The sequence below is a fragment of the Triticum aestivum genome, chromosome 7B (assembly GCF_018294505.1).
Source record: "Triticum aestivum cultivar Chinese Spring chromosome 7B, IWGSC CS RefSeq v2.1, whole genome shotgun sequence".
NCBI lineage: Eukaryota > Viridiplantae > Streptophyta > Magnoliopsida > Poales > Poaceae > Triticum > Triticum aestivum.
The window spans coordinates 399,492,950-399,513,714 of NC_057813.1; the positions used below are offsets into that span (position 1 = coordinate 399,492,950).

The 20,765-nt window shown below is 46.4% G+C and overlaps 3 protein-coding genes and 2 long non-coding RNA genes across 8 annotated transcripts; 4 read left to right on the forward strand and 1 right to left on the reverse strand.

Moving 5' to 3' along the window:
• The first annotated feature begins 408 nt into the window (after positions 1-408).
• On the forward strand, positions 409-2,738 carry LOC123162888 (uncharacterized). The gene is made up of 3 exons (XR_006481535.1): positions 409-828; positions 1,315-1,527; positions 1,684-2,738. It is a non-coding gene; the product is annotated as an uncharacterized lncRNA (long non-coding RNA).
• A 760-nt stretch (positions 2,739-3,498) lies between these two features.
• Positions 3,499-4,765, forward strand: LOC123162887 (uncharacterized). The gene is made up of 2 exons (XM_044580645.1): positions 3,499-4,626; positions 4,690-4,765. Exon 1 carries the CDS (start codon positions 3,530-3,532, stop codon positions 4,130-4,132), a length of 603 nt encoding a protein of 200 aa, XP_044436580.1. The 5' UTR covers positions 3,499-3,529; the 3' UTR covers positions 4,133-4,626; positions 4,690-4,765.
• Positions 4,766-7,294: 2,529 nt separating this feature from the next.
• On the forward strand, positions 7,295-9,339 carry LOC123159124 (uncharacterized). Of its 2 annotated transcripts, none has more exons than XR_006479526.1 (5): positions 7,295-7,348; positions 7,437-7,480; positions 8,051-8,079; positions 8,228-8,341; positions 9,295-9,339. It is a non-coding gene; the product is annotated as an uncharacterized lncRNA (long non-coding RNA). The 2 variants fall into 2 exon arrangements; XR_006479527.1 differs by lacking the exon at positions 9,295-9,339 and adding an exon at positions 8,648-8,705.
• A 3,213-nt stretch (positions 9,340-12,552) lies between these two features.
• LOC123162237 (proline-rich receptor-like protein kinase PERK9) lies at positions 12,553-16,822 on the reverse strand. 3 transcript variants are annotated; one of them, XR_006481110.1, is made up of 4 exons: positions 16,262-16,822; positions 14,140-14,235; positions 13,184-13,238; positions 12,553-12,995 (listed from the first exon to the last, which is right to left on the reverse strand). XR_006481110.1 is itself a non-coding variant. In XM_044580014.1 (2 exons), exons 1-2 carry the CDS (start codon positions 16,597-16,599, stop codon positions 14,214-14,216), a joined length of 360 nt encoding a protein of 119 aa, XP_044435949.1. In that variant the 5' UTR covers positions 16,600-16,822; the 3' UTR covers positions 13,245-14,213. The 3 variants fall into 3 exon arrangements, 1 of the variants encoding a protein (XP_044435949.1); XR_006481111.1 differs by lacking the exon at positions 13,184-13,238; XM_044580014.1 differs by lacking the exons at positions 12,553-12,995; positions 13,184-13,238 and having other exon boundaries at positions 13,245-14,235.
• Positions 16,823-16,982: 160 nt separating this feature from the next.
• On the forward strand, positions 16,983-18,217 carry LOC123162661 (putative cyclin-dependent kinase F-2). Its single transcript, XM_044580441.1, has one exon. It carries the CDS (start codon positions 17,045-17,047, stop codon positions 18,155-18,157), a length of 1,113 nt encoding a protein of 370 aa, XP_044436376.1. The 5' UTR covers positions 16,983-17,044; the 3' UTR covers positions 18,158-18,217.
• Positions 18,218-20,765: the final 2,548 nt, after the last annotated feature.

Here is a 20,765-nt window from a genome sequence, read left to right on the forward strand (position 1 = left end):
TTTTCAGTTGTTCTACTCAAACATGTAGAAGGAATTCAAGAATGTTTTTTTCATGAATATATATATTTTGGCCAAGCATTAGTCTTTTTACCACGCACGAGCAATGTATAAGAGTAGATATGAAGGATTTTTCTTGTAACAGTAAACTATATAACATCTAAATATATTGGTATTAGGCAATACATTAATTGCACACAGATATTAAGTAGGAGATTACTTGTGCATTAATTATGTGATTAGCATTGATGTTTATCTCTACTCCTAATGGAGCAGTTGGTGAATAGTCCGCCGGTTATCTTTTGCTGGTTTTATTTCGTCCCACCACTTTCGTCGGTTTTTTTCATCTCCCCTCCCCCTCCCACACGCGCGCACACACACACACCAAAAAAAACTCGCCCCACAGGAAAACGAAGGAAAATTGGATCAACTCCCCTCCTCTCGATCCCTCCATCTTCGTGGCGTACGAAGCCGCACGAGATCGCCCCCACTGACGACCTCATAGAGAATACGCCGCGATCTCTTGCGATCTCGCTGCCTCCGGGATCGGCGTCTCTCGCCGCCACCGACCTCCGGGATCGGCGTCTCTCGCTACCGCCGAGGTACGGGATCCCGCATCATACCAGAGGAGACACTGTCTACGGAGTCCGGGATCGACGCCGCGGACGTAAGGGATCACCGTCGCCGACCTTCCAGACGAGACGTCACCGCCGCCGACCTCCGAGGGGAGACGCCGCCGCCACCTGTGGTAAACCCTAGGACAGGGTGGTTTCAACTTTCAACCCCAGGGTAGGTCGACAACTTGTCGATTTGTTGTTCTTCCCTTATAAGGTACGACATCCCCTTCCTGTGTGCTCATGCAAACATATAGTTCTTGATGTGGTTGATGGAAGTAGTCTAGGATTTGATAATTTCCCCACTCTGTGATTTGGATTGATTTCTTGAATTTAGCCAAACGCCTTTGCTTGTGCCCCAAATTCCCCATCACTCTCTTTGTCACAGCATGGTCTCAACAATGGTGCCTTCACCCTTGCTTGTGCCTCTACCCACGTGGTCATCTTTGAGACGTGGTATTCATTCACATGAAAGAGTTCTCTTTGTAAGTGATTAGATAATTTGGAACTCGCTCACTTATACATGTTTGATTGATGAACTTGATATTAGTGACCATTCATATCTTTATCGTTCTGGAAGTTGCATCCACCCGAACTGGATATGCATACTCTCCATCACCACTGATTCTTGAGGTCGCTCGTGTGGGACTCTTTATCTGCCATTTACTGATTTGACTATATGTTGCGGGTTGATGTGTTGCAGATCCTTGAGATAGGTGCGGCAACTAGCGACACATGCTGGAGCTTCTGGCGGCGGCATTACCTGTATCCACCTCTCCTTGGTCGCCTTTAAGAGTGTGTGCGGTCGACCGTTAAGCTTGTCATGACGCCCTTTGAATTTCTGGGCAAGTCACAGCCTTTTCAGATTCATCAACACAAGTTACATCAGTAGTCAATATGGTTCAGATGCATAATAGTACATACTTCGTTTCCTTTTTGTTGTGTACATTGCATCTTGTGAGAAAGTGTTCTCTTATTTCCCCTTTTTTTGCTCAATCTAAAAATAACTCATATGCTTTAGTTGAGGAATTTTGAAGATCTCATTATTTTTGATGGATGTGTTCTTTTGCAGTTGCGGGGTGGAAGTTGTCGATGTTGTTCAATTGTATGCTGCCCCTTGAGGGGAAGCCGTGCGTGCGCCCAGTGAGGAGAAGCGGCAAGGGCTCCAGGTGTGAGAGGCTGAAGCTCGGGGACGACAACATCATGCACAAGAGGGCATACAGGAGGTTGTTCGAATTCATGTTCCTCATGCTCTGAAGGACCAAAGGGATTTGGGTGGTCAACTCTGAAACTTGGAATTGTCATTTCTTTTCTGAAAAATCTGAACTTCTGCATATGTCTGTTATGGCCGGCCGGCTTAGGCCCGCAAGTTATCTTAGTTTTTATTTTCAGATTAGTCAAGTTATCTTAGGCAAGTTATCTTAGGTTGATTCTTCTACAAGTTATCTAGGATATAAATATAGGTTGTAAGACTCTTTTTGAAGGCAAGCAATAAGAAGAATATTATCTCCTATTGCCCGGCTCCCTGAGGAGCCGGAACCCTAGCCGCCGCCCTTCTCCTAGCCGCGACGGCGCCCTGCCGCCGGCGCGCCCGATCCTCGCCACGTCTCCCTCCATCCTTCCCTTACCACCTACGCCCTAGACCTGGTAGAGTACTTGATCCTACCAATTTGGTATCATGTAACCGGGTTTCGACCATGTCTCCGCCAATTCCACCGCCACCACCACCGCTGCCCGCCAACTCCTCCACCACCGCCGCCTCTGCGCCGGGCGTCATGGCCTCGCTCTCGGCGGGCACCACTGCGTCGCTCTCAGCGCCGGTCCTAACGGCACCCGGCACCACGCCGGGCCAAGGGCAGCCACAGGCCCCCGTCCAACACTCGTCGCCGCCATCACCTCCCCCGCAGCCGCAACAGTTCACACCGGAGGCCATGGCGGGCGTCCTCAACGACCTCGTCACCGCGGTTCAAGGGATCCGCCTCTACCTGGCAGGTCCGTACGGGCCGCCCCCACCACTCCATCCAGCCATGGCCGCGGGTCAGCAGGCGCTTCCGTGGTACTCGGCATCGGGGGCCATCACCGGACTCCATCCAGCCATGGCCGTGGGTCAGCAGGCGCTTCCGTGGTACTCGGCACCGGGGGCCGTCACCGGAGGCTACCCGACGCTCCTCGCCCCAGCGGCCGCACGGCCGCCTTGGGCACAGTGGCCGCCGCAGATCGCGCCGGCAGCCCCGCCACTTCTCGCCACCACGGGGCCGCAGTGGCCCACCTGGACCGCGTCGGCCGCGCCGTTGTCCGTCGCGCCCTACCTTCCAGTGGCCTCGGAGCAGGGTCCTCCACCGGCCCCGCCCAGCCCTAACCTGGGCACCGGCGCCTCGGAGCAGGGCCAGACCCAACAGCTTCTTCCGGCGTCACCGCCGGCCCCCACGCCGCAGGCGCCGGTGCAGCTCCACCAGGCACCGCCGCCATCGACAGTACCACCACCCGCGCCTAGGGCTACGGGTCGGCCCCTGCACCAGGTGCAGTTTCCACCGTCACCATCGCCGATCCCCGCTTGGGCGACCGGCTCGTCTTTGGGGCCGGTCTACTCCACGGCGCCGGAACACCCGACGCCCTCCCTGCGGTTTGATCACCCCTCCAGCTCGGCGAACTACGCCCCGGCGCTTCCCGACCCAGCATACGCGCCGGCGGCAACTACGGCCGCCCCCGGGCACGGCGGGCCGACACCCCCTCGCTTCGCCAAACTGGACTTCGCCACCTACGAGGGCACGGAGGACCCCCTCAACTGGCTCAACCAGTGCGAGCAGTTCTTTCGAGGGCAGCGGACGCTCGCTTCGGATCGCACCTGGCTCGCGTCCTATCATCTTCGAGGCGCAGCCCAGACCTGGTACTACGCCCTCGAGCAGGACGAGGGCGGCATGCCACCATGGGAGCGCTTCCGGGAACTCTGTCTCCTCCGGTTCGGGCCTCCTATCCGCGGGAGCCGACTGGCGGCCCTCGGCCGCTTACCCTTCACATCCACGGTGCAGGACTACGCCGACCGCTTCCAGGCCCTGGCGTGCCACGCGCCGGGCGTCTCCGCAACTCAGCGCGCCGAGTTATTTGTGGGCGGTCTACCGGACCATATCCGCGTGGACGTGGAGCTTCGGGGACCCCAGGATCTCCAGTCGGCCATGTATTACGCCCGCGCATTCGAGCGCCGCGCGGTGGCCATCCAGCGGGAATCACCGTCCCAGACTGCTGAGTCGCTACCCGGACCGGATTCCGCGCAGGGTCGACCTGTGCAGGCTTCTGCGGCACCCCTCGCCGCGACCGCGGGGCGCCCGTTCCGCCGGCTCACCCCAGCTGAGATACTCGAGCATCGCCGCCAAGGGTTGTGCTTCAACTGCGACGAACCCTACAAGCCCGTCCACGCCTGCCCGCGACTCTTCTACCTGGAGGTGGCAGACTACATTCCGGAGGACGCCGTCGCCGCCGACCTGGCCGCCCCAGATGTCGAGAAGGTGTTTGACGCTGATTGATTACCTCGAAGAGTTCAAGCAAGCGCTTCCCCAGCTTACAGCTCGAGGACGAGCTGTTTGTGCAGGCGGGGAGAAGTGTTATGGCCGGCCGGCTTAGGCCCGCAAGTTATCTTAGTTTTTATTTTCAGATTAGGCAAGTTATCTTAGGCAAGTTATCTTAGGTTGATTCTTCTACAAGTTATCTAGGATATTAATATAGGTTGTAAGACTCTTTTTGAAGGCAAGCAATAAGAAGAATATTATCTCCTATTGCCCGGCTCCTTGAGGAGCCGGAACTCTAGCCGCCGCCCTTCTCCTAGCCGCGACGGCGCCCTGCCGCCGGCGCGCCCGATCCTCGCCACGTCTCCCTCCATCCTTCCCTTACCACCTACGCCCTAGACCTGGTAGAGTACTTGATCCTACCAATGTCTCATCCCTGAACTTTGCCGCTTGACTTGATTGTGCCCAGTTAAAATGGATGAGAAGGCCCGTCTAGGTGTACTCGTGCCACATGTGTAAGATTGTTAGGAATTGATTTTTTTGTGGTCTCTTTACTCCCCCGCCTACCTCAATGGCAGATGTGAAGAACCACCTCAATCAGATGTGCTTTGCCGCGTCATGCTAGAACTATAATTGCCGGCTACCGTGCAAAACCACCTTTGGCGATCAAGGTAAAGACTGGGGCAGATCCATTGCTTCCTTTTGTATTTATTTCTGTAAATACTTAGTACTGCAATGAATAATACAAAAATGGATCAAAGATACTTTCGGAGTTTTTTTGTGCCTTGGCGAATAACACTACTGAAGACAATCTAGAATTTCTCTTATTTCAGAATTATTTTTGTTCTTGCACGTTCTGTTAGAACGAATAGGCCACGGAACTCATATATATTGATATTACTCAGATAACACCTCTTGTACATAAAGCATCTGTACTAGACGCATGTGCTTAGTCTATTTTGGATTTTTTGTTTACCCCAAAATGCAATATAGATCTGCCATTGACAATTTTTTGGAGCACTGGGTTAGCATTTGCTGTGATGCTGATAGGAAAAGCCTATTTGTTTCCTTATAAAATGTTGCCTATCAGTTAACTCTTCTTTTTAGTTAGCATGCACTCGGCCTGACGATGATGTATACCTTCTTTTTAGTTAGAACTGTGTCTGCTATTGATCTATCTTGCTTAATAAAAATAACTCTGCATGTTTCAGAAACAAGAGGTAATGCTAACATTTAATTCTATTGTAAACTTGATTCAACCTTGGGGCGTGGACCATGATAGATTGATGACCTGATGTCACATGGCGGCTGGTTAGCCGGCGGCGGCTGGAGCCATCATTGACCACGACCGTGCCAGGAGCACCGGGGAAAAGGCGAGGACATGTTGGTACTGATGGAATAATGTGGATTGGGTCGTCCTCCTCCAGAAACATATTACACAGTATACTTAAGTCGATTGATCCTATTTGGTAAAAATGCCCCTCATTTGCTTGATTAAACTCTACCTCGGTAAAATTAATTGAGTTGGGAACAGTAACATATATACATCTGCTATGTCTGGTATCTATCTGGTTATATTAAACTGACAGTTTATTCTTCTTGCTGGAAGGATATGTCGTGAAAGATGATCCAGATGCTATTAAAGTTGTAATCTTTGACTGTGGGTGTGAGTTAATTCTATGAACAATACTACTAATCCTTGACCTATGTCCACTTAATGGTCCTCTCACCTTGAATATCAATCTGCTATCAATGCCAAAGACTTAGCTTCGATTGCTCACCACCCGCTTAAATCTATTTTTTTTGAACACCTCAATCTTTCTTGAATTTTTTGACACACCGAGCAGCATCGCAAGTTAATTCAAGGAATTGTTCTTCTAAACATGTATTCTTTCCTGTCCACGAAATGTAATGCTTTGTACGAAACAATCAGCCTTAAAAACAAATTACTATTGATGTTCTTTTAAATATTTAAGTCAGAAACTTGAAACTTATATGTGTTAAATTGTGTTGAAAATTAATCCAAAAAATATTACATTTTTGCTAAGAATTGGTATAAAAAATTTAGAAATACAGAAGTAATATGTAGAAGGTAGTACCCTAGAGAGATGTGTATGTTTAATTGGGATATTTTTAGGAGTACCTTTGTGGATCTGATATATCTTTCTTTTGTAGGATATGGTTGCTCTTGCTTCATCTAAATAGTATGTCTGGACTGCCATGAGACCGCGATTGGTGTAGGAAATCTTAAAAGCTATCATATTGGTCACAAGAACTTGCAATACATCAATGCACTATTCTTTTGAATTTTTTAGTGACACCACAACTACCACCTCTTCACTAAATGACTCTATTCAGAGAGAGAGAGAGAGAGAGAGAGAGAGAGAGAGAGAGAGAGAGAGAGAGAGAGAGAGAGAGAGAGAGAGAGGGAGGGAGGGAGGGAGGGAGGGAGATGCAATTTCCAGGACATTTATGACTCTATTCAGGTATGACTCTATTGTCGTGCTTCTCTTGTTCACCCGGAAGTTTATTGACGGGAAGGAAGCCACTTCTGCTTTGATGATTTCTTGGAAGTTCAGGTTAAAACACTTTTGCTCTTGAAGTCCTGATTCTGGTTTATCAATTCTTTGCATAACCTATGTAATGATTGGTTGGGATTTTTGTATAGTCAAGAGAATGCACGATCAGTATATACAAGCTAGGTTGTTTGCGAGAGAATTTGATTCATTGTTGTTGCCTACAAGGTACTTGAACAAAATGCTTGAGAAATATTTTAAGGAGTATAATTTAGCTCTGAGTCTATTATTACAAAAATCCATGGAATCCTTGGTTGTGATAGTTATGTCTCGAAATGCGTCGATCCCTACGCATACTCTCCATAACCACTGATTCTTGAGGTGGCTCATGTGGGACTCTTGATCTGCCATTTACTAATTTGAGTATATGTTGCGGGTTGATGTGTTGCAGATCCTTGAGGTCAGGTGCGGCAACTAGCGACACGTGCTGGAGCTTCTGGCGTCGCTGGCGGCGGCATTACCTATATGACCTCTCCCTGGTCGCCTTCAAGAGTGTGTGCGGGCTTGCCCGACGACAGGAAAAGCACAAGCTTCAGAGCCACAATCCCCGGCTGCACCGCGGGCTTGCCCGGCGACAACGTCTCCTGTGGTGGCGAGGAGAGACGGAGGGTTAGGCTGCCGGGAGGGGCGGCGCGTGGGAGGGAGGCTGTGTCCACATGTGGTACTAAGTTATTTGTGGGTTACACTGAAGCTTATCTTGTTCCTTAGTTGATTTAGACATCAAATATATAACCTCTGTTTTTTATCAGCAAACAGGTGAACTAATAAAGGAAGACTTCTTCCATAAATAGTAGTACATTTCTATGTTTTTAAGGCGTCGCCTAAGCGTCGCCTAGTCGTCGCCTAAGCGTCAAGGCGCCCCAGGATGGCAAGGCGTCTACCCCGCCTTAGACAGACATGAAGTGTACGGCTGTGGCTGCCCTAGTTCTGGCTGCTCCTGGGGCTTGGAGATGACGGCCCCGCTGTCTCCCGGCACCATGAAGAGGAGGGAGGACTGGGGGCTCCTGGGGCTTGCTGCTGTGAGGGAGAAGGGTGGGGCCATGAAGAGGAGGGAGGGAGGACCAGAAGGGTATGGCTTCGTGGCGGCTGTGGTGGGAAAGAAGGGAAGGAGATAGTGGAATTAGGTCACGGGGGTGTATATGGCCACTAGATGGGCTTTTGGGCCACTGGGAGGTGCATAAGTAGTGGCCCATCTCTCAGCCATTGCTCTTTTTCTAGTATTAATATGTGCAGACCTATTGATGACTCTTTTCCTGCAATGTTTAAGGCGTCGCCTTGCCTCGCCTTACCGCCTCGCCTTGGCGCTTAGGCGTCAGAGCGGCCCTCCTCCGCCTTATGACGCTTTACCGCCTTAAAAACATAGGTACATTTACTATGCAGATGATTTGACAAGTAAGCAAACAAGTCAGCATCTCACTTTATTATTTAAGCTGTTTTCCACATCTGAATCCTTGCTTGAATCACTTGATTGTTAAATCTATTTGTTGTTGCCGTACAATGATTTTCTATTGTCCTTGTGGTGCAATTTTTGTTGATTCAGAAAGATGGCCCTGCTCATCGGGCTCAAGCAGCAGCGAGCAAGGCCAGCGACAACGGAAATGTTGTGGCTGGCGCCCATGCACCTCTACCTGACTTCAATGCACCTTTGTGTTTTGTGAATATATAGAGATAATAATACACAGATTCAGTTATCTATATGCAGAAAGTTTCCTTGTTTTCTTTTAGTAATTATGTAGAACATCAATATTCAATATTAGATGACACATAGGCCACATCATCCAGTAAATGTGTTAATCATAATAAATCATGGACGGTTGCTGACATTGGATATTCATAGAATGCTAATAAGTTACATCCTCGACTAATATGAGAGTATTTATATTTTGGTGGAGCTAAACTATACAACATGATGCACAAATTCTTGTTGATTGCAGCATTTTAAAATGTCGACAATTCCCAGGTTTGCATTTATTTGGTGGTGTGCCTGTGGAACTTTGTGAGAACTTGAGTATTACGAGTATACCATTTTTGTAGGTAATCATTTTTCAACAATCTGATGGTTTGTGCAGACCATCAGGTACATAATAGCAATATCTTAACTATTTTAATATTCTTTACGAACCATCGTCAAAGAATACAAGATATACTTATTGTTAGTTCTTCGTTGACACCTACTGTTCTTACTGAACTGTAATTGTTAACAATATGTAGTACTGTAGGATCAATGGACGTAAGGTTCTGTTGTCCAGTTGACGCTACTAATTTTGGCCCTACCAAAGTATCTCTTTTGCATGATATCTTCTTAAATATGAAAATGAGGAAGTCAGTATCTCGGCAGCATGCAAGCAACTTAGCCAATGATGTAGGAGGATCCAGTTCTTTTGGAGTCAAATTTTTGGATTGGTAGTGTATATTCTGAATTATTTTGTAAACAAATGTGAGGAGTGGGAGACGTCTGCAGTTGTAGAATTTACTTGTGCGGGTGGAGGTTCTGGTTTTAAGATCGTATTGTTATTTATCATTTTCCGTTGTAATTGTTTACTAATTATGACATGCTTTTTATTTCTTCTGGGCATGAACACTATTTTTGGATTCATTGGAACAGAGATGGAAGAGCTAACAGTTGTTTTACACCAGTACAAATGCTCTTCAAAGGTGGGGCACTTGGAAGGTGGGGGCATTAAAGAGCAGATGAACTGGGCTGAGGCCCTCGTGGCTGCGCTCGAAGTTGAGAACAACAAGGAGATGGGGATGAATGGAGCGGTCTTAAAGGAGAAACTACAACATTTTGCTATCATTTTTTTACTGATTTGTTGAAATGTTAAAATGTGGATGTTGTAAGTCCATGATATGAAGTTTGTGTTTGAGTCAAGTACTATTGTGCGCATGGATCTTCTTATGCTGACCATCTTGAAATGGAGATTGCAGGCCTTGTCTCTGTTTACTTTCGTCATCACCTACTTTCCGAAGAAGTTTGGTGATGGAAGCCATCGAGTTTTGTACTTATCTTATATGCGGACATCATTGTTGTTACTACAGAAGTTCCATTAACTTTATCTATGTTATTTAATCTGTTGTTCTATTCATTCTATTACATTGGGCTTTTAGGATATACTGTAGCCGGTGAATGTCAACATGGAGTGAGGAAGAGGGGGGTTGTGAGAGATGGGGGGGGGGGGGGGGGGGGGGGGGGTGAGAGAGAAGGGGGTAAAGGGAGAGGGGGGAGAGAGAGGTGGTGCAAGAAACATATATGCAATGTATTCATAGGTGTAATCGAGAAAACAAACTAAAAGGCCTGTAGCAACGCACGGGCATTCTACTAGTTTCTTATGAATTAATTGCATCTTAAACATGTTGAGTACTCATCGTTGGAGCAATCTAGATTTTTGGTTTGACCTAATTTGATGGCTGAAATTAGTTGGATATGCCCTCTTTTGATATTGGTATATAGATATAGACTAGTAAATGTGTACGTACATGATATTAGACAATAGATTAATTAAACATATTTATTAAGCAGGATATTATTTGTGCATTCATGGTGTGATTAGCATGAATATTTATACTTTCTATGGTATTAATTGAACATAAAGATATTTGATAACTGAGATTAATAGGATCTGCCACTTTGGGTATGTGTGTGCGTCAGGCTGCTATTCGTCACGAATGCGGCAGATAGGAGCTCTTGAACATAGCATCTAAGGCCACGAGACCAGGAGCGGAGAGGCCAATTTGGCCTAGACCATTATCTTTTTTGAGAATTTATTACGCTTGAGACCGCGAGGGGAGAGGACACAAATGTAGAAAAAATGTTCGGGTAGGTTAAATTTTTTTATTTCCATTAACAATATGTATCATGACATTTAAAAAAAATCACGTGCTTCCAAATGAAAACCATGAAATTTAAAAAATGTTTACACAATGTAAAAAACGTTTATTGTCATTTTAAAATGCGCAACTGTATTTGGAAATATGTTACCATGTAGTAGAAAAGAGTGAAAACACGTAAGAATGTACATCATGTATTGAAAAGGGGCCAAAGTGTGTAAAAAATGTTTCACGCGGGTGCTGAAAATGTACATTGTGTACTCATAAAAAGTAGGCATGTGTTACGAACCTAAACCGATTGAAACTGACAAAGAAACAAAAAAACCAATAAAGAAACAAAAAAACACCTAAAGTACAACGAAGAAAAAAAGGCACTGAGAAAAAGAAAAAGAAACTATAACGCAAGAAAAAGAAAAAAAGTTAAAAAAAAAAGAAGAACCCCTCCCCCCCCCCCCCCCCCCTCCCGGGGAGGAAAACCGTAGCGAGCGAGCTAATCTATAGCGAAGCACGAGAGGCAGCTAGCGAGTGCACTGATGGGCTAGCCTGATTCGCTCGCCCGCAGGTGATTCCTTATAAGAATTAATGTGGGCGAGACCCTTGCGGGGGCAGAATACCTACATTTACATATATTCACTCGTAATTACGGAGTACTTGCCCTGTAAAGAAATATGCGTTTAGATCACTATATGGAGAAAGTATAGTACCCGTTCGAAAGTTAAAAAATCGTAGTACCTGTTTGATGTATACTCGATCGGTAGAGGCTAGCCTCTGCTGGCAATGGGTAGGGTATGGGCAGGTATAGCCTTCTTCTGCCCAAGCCCATACCCATAGAAACCTTCTATACCCACCCACTTAATTATCCATGGGCATAAATTGACACTCACGCCCATACCCATCGAGCATCCTCTACCCAATGGGTATCGAGTGGGTACAATGTATTGCATTTAAATTATTAAAGGTAGTGAAATTACTTTAAAATTTAAGTAATGATGGACGAGCAACATAGCACCGACACGGCCTTCGCCGATGGATGACCTTTGGAGGCAGAGGCATCAAGGGATTATGTGCAACGGTTGGTGGAAACCCAACGTAGTGGGAGGCAGTGGTGGGAACTGGAGATTGCTAGATCAAGAGTTGTTCATGAGTTCGGTGGGGATGAGTCAAGATTTTATCGTTCCAGAAGTCACATAGGACGTAGGAGGAGAGGCGAGCTGGTGATTGCGGGCCTATGAGCTATTGTCAATTTAGAGAATATGAGATTTAGGGTTGGGCAATATGAGTAGGATGTTGACCGGGTTATTTTCATTTATTTGCTTTTTCTTAATATCCATTGGGTTACCATGGGTGCAATTTCATACCTATGCACTACACATATATATTTTTACGGGTATGGATACCCATTACCCACGGTACAAAATGCCTTTATGTGTTACCCAAACCTATTGTTTTTAATAGGATACCTGCGGGTGCCCATGTTCATGAGCAAAACTGGCATCCCTCGGCCCCTTTTGTCTGGCACTCAAAAGGTGAAAATTGGTAATTATCAGCTGATATAAGTTTCTTTAAGAAAAAGCTATCATGGCTAGCTTTATTTCTTCTCAAATAATGACAAAGCATTCAAAATAAGGCTACAGATAAAAGTAGGAGAATTGTCTATCCACACAACTGGAGGATCAATCCTAGCCCCTCTAGCCAGCTCATGAGCCATGCGATTCAATTCACGCGCACAATGCTCAAAAATAATGATCAGTTCTTTTTTTAGTTGGACTAGAGATCGGTTTTGACTCCGAGTCGGGGTTCGAGTCGAGGTACCTCCTGCAGTCCGTACCGTATCCAACGCCATCGTGTTCCGGACGTGTGCATACATAAATAGTACTAGTACAAATGCCCCTGCGTTGCAACGGGCGATATTTTTTGAACATGCTCTGTGTGGCATTACACAACACTTCTTATATCCTAATGGCATTTGTCAGGACCTAATTCAGATCCGCGGTCTCATTCGATGAAAGAATAGTTGTGCATGGAATAGTCAAGCTATTTTATTTTTTCTTGCCTGCCATTATGTAGAATGAGTCATACTATGGAAACCTAAAAAGCATGCAACAAAATTACCCATTTACATAATCTAGCAAACTTTAAGCTAGCAATCTTGTGACCACAAGTTTATTACTATGGACATTTGCATTTGTCTACTTCTAATATATGAAAGAATTAAAGGGGTAAGCTATAGCCCATGCCATGCATTTGAGGCGCTGGTGGGTGCTCACTCCTAGGCTGACACGTTGTATGCAAAAAAAATTTGACTTCTTTTAACTTTCTTTCAAGGATCTGCCGCTGAGGGCCACCGAATAATCTAGAGCACTACCCACCCCAATCCATCGCTCCTTCCCTAATAATCTTGAGAGGGAGAGAGAGAGATGGAGAGAAAGAGGAGCTGCACTGGAGTCTCTTTTCTCCCAGCTTGCACAATGCGTACACTCCTGAATTATTTAATCAAGTTACAAGGAAATTCATTAACAATACTGAAAAAGGTCTGCCTATATTGCTTCTAATTGCCAACAATTGAACTTTATAAAAAAATGTACATTCAGGAAAAATAGTAATTTTTGTTTTGCAATTTGCCAAATATTTTGTACATGCCAAAAAACTATAGATATGCATGACACACCTCTTAAGGGACATTAGCCGCAATTCTGATCTTCCGACGGTCCTTGGACGGATTCCTAGGGTATGAGAATTCATAAGACAAAAAGCAGGAACACTACCTGAACTGGTTTTCGTCATGGTGGACTGTCTGGTTAGATCAAACACATACCTTATATTTTATTATGTTTTGCTTCATGTAAAAAGCTTAGGACCGTGTCTAATGAAAAATTAAGTTATTCTGACAGGGAACTACCATGGAGTAAATGGTGCCACAACATAAAACAAACAAGTTCAAGAATAAACTGAAAGCAAGGCGCTCTCTACCGAATTCGAAATTTTGATCTTCAGGATGCCAAGAAGATTTACAAAGCAGTGACTTTCCGTTGAGAATTTGCTTGCTAAAAAATATTGGCAGTAGAGATGCAGTCTGAGCTAGAGAATTTCTCCATCTTTGCTTACACTATCTTCAATTTTTTAGTATTGGCAATGTGAATACAGCAAAACACTTTGCTGTCAGGTAAATATTTCTAGAAGCAATTCAAGTAGCACTATATGCAAGTAAAAATGAGAGCTGATATGCAGTTATTGTTTTTCTCTTGCGAAACCAACAACAAGCATTTAGATGGGCTGTTTCACAAGCGCGGCGTGCCGCCGCGCCTCTGCCCGCTAGTATAATCATATAATGGGCAAAGCACAAGTTTCCAGTATAGGATATGCATACACACACAAATGTGGATCAAATTTCATTGGCTAGAAGCAATATATCATGTAAATGCAGAATAAATTGATCCAAGGCCAAAGAACCATGATATGCATCATGTGACAGTAGCATCATTTAAGGGAAAATACTCTGCCAGGAGATTGAGAGCATACAGGCTGATGACTACATTGACCTTTAGCGAATTAGCATCACTCTTTTTCAGTTTTGACGGCAAAATAACAGGAAGAAAGGTCCCAATCTGAATAAATGAAACTTACAGTATGCATGTCGGTATTATCCAGCGTCATTGGTGCAATGTCCGAGAGCTAAACCTCCTTGGCCTCCACCTTAGTTAGATCGGACACCTTTGGCACCTACACGCGCACACACAGCAGAGACATCAAAACCAGGCCAAATCAAACAGAGGTCACACCAACATATAATTCTACAACGAGGAGGGCAATCATGGTGATGCTGCAACTAAGTCCCCCTTCTTCGTCCTTCCTTTCACTGGTGTTAATGCACAGCACAATCAGCTAGGTACAAATAAATCTACTGAATCACGTGAGATTGTCCCCTCTTAAATTTGGAGATGAAAGCAGGTTTAGTCAGAATTGGCAGTATTTGTACAGATTAATGCACATGCATTTGTTACAATATCAAGCCAAAGTGAATATATAGTTTCAGTTTTGTATAAATACACCTCTATGCCAATTTGCCTTAGATTATTTCACTAACTAAAAAGAGTTGTACAGAAAGAGGGTAAACAAACTAACTAAAAAGACAAAAAGATGAAAATCCTACAGGTAAGCAAAGCAACCCCTAAGAGAGAAAATACCCTCTTTATGAACATGACTCTTTATCATATAGCATCCAGTTCTTGTCACGTTGACAAAACGTGGAAAACTATTAGTCTGCCCATGATGTAATGCTAGGAATTGTTCGATTTTACGGTTTCTCTGGGAGAAATTAATGCTATGTTGCAGCAACACATGCAGAAGTTTTGAACCTTTTGATCCTACCAAGTGCATCATTCAACTCACACATGCAAATATTGGCAATGTGATATATACATGCAACTAAAAAGTACTTTATGAGAACAATTATGTTATTCCAGAAATGCTAACTTGAGTTTACCTTAACTCTGATGTAATACGAAGCTTCGTAAAAGATAAGCAAACACGTACGATCACTGCTACTCTAAGTAGACTTACGCAAAAAAATAAAGACCAGAGCAGTAACTATCAATCAGATTTATCGCAAAGTGAATCCCCACCACCCCCTAACTGAAAAAGGTAATGATATTGGCATTTATATTACTGAAAGTACAGTACACATAAGCTATATATATATACTTTTAGTTTTGCTACTCTATGTTCAGGAAGTAAACATGGGTTCGGGAGATAAACTCATATGTTCAGAATAGATCCAACTGGGAAAGGCTTGTTACACTTCAAATATATGTTGAAAAGCACACATATCCAACATAAGTTGTTTGTAGTACACGCTGAGATATCTATTCATGTGTATGCCACTGCAAAGCTAATTGATAACTGAACAAATGATTCTTTCCGGTGATTAGCTTTCAAGGGTAGAGATGTCTGCAGTACGAATGATTTTTCCATGAGGCCAAGCTCATGTCAGAAATTCCTACAGCATAAAAGAGCCTAACAATTTCCATTTGCATAGCAACCGCAGCTATTTGTTAATAAAGTTTTTACAAACCCAACAGATCAAATATGAAGATATCCATGCGAAGAGTTGACACTTGAATAGTCTAATAAAACTGGAATCGAGATGTACATTTCGGCAAGGATACAACTCACTTCCCTAAGAAGAAATCGTGGCTTGCTTTCCTACTGCAAGTCCCAGATCGAGTTGCAACCTATGCTTTGGCCCATTGCAGGAGTAGCGGCCAAAGTTCAGCCAAGCTAGCAAACAATAGTGTTATGTATGCAATGCAATACAAGCAGGGACCATGGATGATATCTTTGTAGAGCTAGTGGTAAAAACATATAATTAAACTATACTACTTTGCAACAACATAATACAAAATATATGATGCCCACTGCCCACTGAAAAGGAACCAGAATTCTAACTTGTTCCATCAACTGAATTCTGAAATCTGTAAAGCTTGCTCTACTTGTCCAAATCAAGCAAATGAGCACACTACGGATATCATCAGGAAATTCATGTTGCGACGAAAAACTGGTTCTGCCTGTAATAAGTAGACTAATTCTTGCAAAACATAAATCTGCTTGGACAGAAAATCCTCTAAGACTAATAAGCATAACTGTTATTTGGGGATATCTTGACCATCATTATTCTGAAATTGCACAAACTTAGTACCTTTTGATTAAACAGGGGATTCCATTCAGTGAATATCAAGGGGATACATACCTCTGGTGTAGCTCAGGCGACAATGGACGGCTGGACGGATGTTCTTGTTCCTCCGGCGAACTCGACGCTTCTTCCTCGGGCGAACTTGGCAGCGTCGGAGAATGAGAAGAATACGACGGAGGAGTCCGGAGAGGACTGGAGGCAGCGTAGAGGTCACAGGCCGGCGGCGGGCTCGCGGAGGCGTGGAGGTCCGGCGGCCGTGGCTTTCTGCAAAGGAGAGAGAGAGAGGGAGGTGAGAGATAGAACCGGAGGGAGGGGGGAGAAGGAGAGGAGGGCAGGGCGGCGCGTTGGTCCAGCAGCGGCGCTCCGATGGCCGGCCGGCGCGGGGCGGCGGCCATGGCTTCCGCTTCCTGCAAAAGAGAGAGAGAGGGAGGTGAGAAATAGAACCGGAGGAAGGGGAGGGAAGAAGGAGAGAGGGCATGGAGGCGCGCTCTTCCGGCGGCGGCGCTCCGGTAGCCGGCGGCGCGGTGCGGCGGGGAGGCACGAGCGCGAGCCCGCGCATGGAGGTGCTGGGTGCGGTCGACGGCGGCGGGCACCGGCAGATGCAGGGTGTTTTTTGTGAAAACGATTTTACCAGATTCACTTAAAATAGTACTGCGGGTTTAATACGTAAACGCATAGGGACTTTTTTGAAAAAACGTCAGCGACGTACGACCAGAAGCAATCGCTGGTTTATTAGTAGGGAAAGACTAGTAGCAACCAACTACCTTGCAGTTGCATCTCCAACTCCCTCAACTCGTTGCCTCACTGGCGATCGAACCTGCGTGCACCGGCGCGCACGCCATGGCGCCTTCCGCGAGAAGACTTCGCCGGAAAGAGGCTGCTTGGCCCGCCTCCATGGCACGGTACGAGCAGCTGGAGAAGCTGGGCGCCGGCATCAACGGGGAAGTGTTCAAGGCGTGGGACACCCAGGACAACCTGATCGTCGCCGTCAAGCGGCTCAGCGGGAGCGGCGACGACGGCTTCATTATTTCCGGCATACGGGAGGTTGCGCGCGAGATCATGTGCCTGGGCGCGTGCCGCGGCATCCCCTCGATCGTGCAGCACCGCCGGACCTACGCTGACGCATGCCAATCCGAGACCGGCGACTCCTTCATCGTGATGGACTACGTGGGGCGCCTCAACCTACGCGGATACATGCAGCGCCGGGTCACTCGTCGTCGTCCGTTCTCTGAGGCTGAGGTGCGCCGGATCATGAAGCAGCTCCTGGAGGGGGCGAAGGCCATGCACGGCCTGGGCATCCTGCACCTGGACATCAAACCGGAGAACGTGCTCCTCGACGACGGCACGGAGGACACGAACGAGAGGCCCAAGAAGGGGGCCATCGAAGCCGATGTTCGTGGCGAGGTCAAGGGCGACTGTGTAGTCTACAAGATCGGCGGTTTCGGGATGTCCCAGAAGAAGGGGCCCGGCAAGAGCTCGCCGGAGGTGACTATTCTGACGCCGTACAGCGCGCCGGAGCTCCTGCTGCACTCTTGCGTGTACGACGATCGCGTGGACACGTGGGGGCTGGGATGCATAATGTCCGACCTCCTCTCGGGCACCAGCACCTCCACGTTCGACGGCGAGTCAGACATAGAGATCATCGCCAAAGTGTTTGGCATCGTCGGCACGGAGGGGATCAAGGAGTGGTCTGGATACTCGGGGCTAGCGGCAGACCGAAAGTCGAAGCTGCCGGGTGACGGAGGCATCAGCCGCCTCCGGCACAAGTTTCCCAGTCGCAAGCTATCGTCGGCCGGGTTCGAGGTGCTCAGCGGGCTGCTGGAGAGCAACCCGGAGAAGCGGCTTACCGCAGCGGAGGCACTCCAGAAGCCTTGGTTCCACTTCCACAACCGACGACGTGGCATTGCTGGTTTCTTCAAGTCGTGCGTGGTTGGAGTCGTACCGGAGATATAGAATTAATTTTGGCCACTCCACATGCTTTGCTTTTTTTTTTTTGCGTCTGCTGCAAAAATGTACTCCCTCCTTCCCAAAATATAAGGCATTGTTGACATTTTTTTGTCTTCGACACACAACTTTGACTATGCTTTCACTTATTATATGTCTACAGAATTAGTGTAAAGATATGGAATATAAAACTTGTACATGAATGTTGTCTGAAACTCTGAATGTATGCAGGTGGTTGGCCATAAGAGTTATTAGATGACAAACATAGCTTTAGAAAAGAAAGAAGATGCTAGGCCTCCATCATTTTAATAAACCTTGTACATGAACATCCAAACATTTATTGAATGCTTCATAAGTAAAATCCGGTGGCCCTAGGGCCATGGGGGCGTGGTGGATCTCGGCAAGGGCCGGCGGGAGGGCTTCGTTTTTAGTCGTTTCTTTCAGTTTTGCTAGGGTTTGTGTCCTGCTCAGGAATACGAGACGGCGGCGGCTCCCTGAAGATGGAATAAAGGTCTCCCCACCTAGTCCCCGTTCCGGCGGCGCGTATAGTACCGTTGGTGGGCGTGTGGAGGTGTGTCTCCGGCGGATCTATCTTTGGTGGATTTGCTCGGATCTCGTCGTTGTTCGTCTACGTTCGCGTGTCTTCGGATTGGATCTTTCTGATCTTCGTTATTCTTCATTTGCGGCGGTTGCTGTTCTGGTGCGCTGGTCCTACGGGGCCTTAGCACGACGACTTCCCGACTGTCTACTACAACAAGTTGTGCCCGACTCTGGCGATGGAGGGGCGATGACGGCGGCGCGCCTTCGGCTCGCTTCAGTGCTGGTAGTCGTCGCTAGGTGGTCTATGGATCTGGATGTAATTTTTATTATTTCTGGTATTCGTTGTACTGCCATGATTGAAGATGAATAGATCGAAATTTTTCTCGCAAAAAAAAAATAGTGACAATACTGTACAATGGTGAGTGTGGCGTTTTGGTGGCCGAGCACCGTGCAGCAGGGACGGATCTAAGGGGGGACGAGGGGGGGCGAGACCCCCCAAACGATCGTCTCGTCCCTCGATAGCGATCAACTAATCGCTAATTTTTTCCCTTGCCCGCTTGTTCCGTGCTTGCTTCGCCCCCCCTATTCTTTTTTCACGTCTTTTCTCATTAACGTGAACGGGTCAGCCCATGTACAGCCCATTGCAGGCTAAAAGCAATAAAATCATAAAGGAGAATTGCCTAGCAGGCCACCTTGGAAGGCAAATAGGCCTGTTAACACGCAGCCACGACCTGATTACGAACGCACATATTGCTACTCTCTCCGAGCTGCCGCCGCGATCGAGACTAACGCCCGCTCGCTGCTGCGACCGGATCTCTCCGTTGGGCCACCATCGAGAAGCGGAGAAGGGAAGGCGGCTCCAGGTAGACGGCTGTCGATCCACGCACATGTACGCACATGTTGCCGGTTCCCAGCAGACCGGAAGCACGGATGAACATCAACAACACAAGGGAAAAGGTACTAGTTGATTTTCACATCAGATTAGTTTGTTTCTTTTTAAATCATAGAAGTATGATCATACGGATTTAGAATCAATTATAAATCTTGTACTTGTGCGATCCATTGCATAGCAATCAAGAGCAGCGGAGAAGGGTAGGAGACAACCGCCGGCGAGTGCCTGATACACGGGGATGTTGCCGATGAACGGCAACGAAACGAGGAAAAAGATAGTTTATTTTGAGACCTAGATTAGTCCTGGTTTATCATTTCCAAACTAATCATTGTTCTCTTTGTACCACTCTTCTTTGATAGCTTCAACAAAATCGCATGCTTTTGCCGATTCTGATTTTGGGATTGAGTTGAATCAGTGAGGTCCATCTCGCCAATTCCAACAAATAATAAGATTAGGTAATGTATTATTCACCTACATTGCATTACTACAAATTATTACTCCCTCCGTTCCTAAATGTAAGTCTTTTAGAGATTTCACTACAAACTACATACCGATGTATATAGACATATTTTAGAGTGTAGATTCACTCATTTTGCTCCGTATGTAGTCCACAGTGGAAGCTCTAAAAAGACTTACATTTAGGAACGGAGGGAGTAGTTCATAAGATTATCTTGTGTTTCTAGTGTTGTGATTTTTTTTTTGTCAGATGTCAATTTTGTTTCAAGTTTTGTTCATGAGAATGCGATGGATAGATAAGAAAAAGATAAGTTTGCACCATGGCATCTCCATTAGACTAGAACCTAAGTTTGTTTTTACAACATAACCTTAGCGTATGAGACTTAGTATGAAACCTCGCCTCCCCTATGTCGAAATCCTGGCTCCGTCCCTGCCGTGCAGGCCGGAATCTCGCGCCGCGCAATGCAGCGTTGCGATGTGTGCGCGCCCGTTTCCACGCCGCTATACGGGACTGCTAAAGTTGAAATACGGCCTCGTTGCTGTGCTAGCGTTGTACGTGGGCCGCGTGTGTAGCCGGCGTACGCAAGCACGTCACAAGCAAAAGTTTTTATGCTTAAAATATGGCACTTCAAGTAATTGCGCCTTTGTGTGGATGTCAGACTGATAGTAACTTTTTTCACCTGTTTAGCGAATGTCAGAATCTGTAGTATCCTTTGTTGTGAGAAGAAT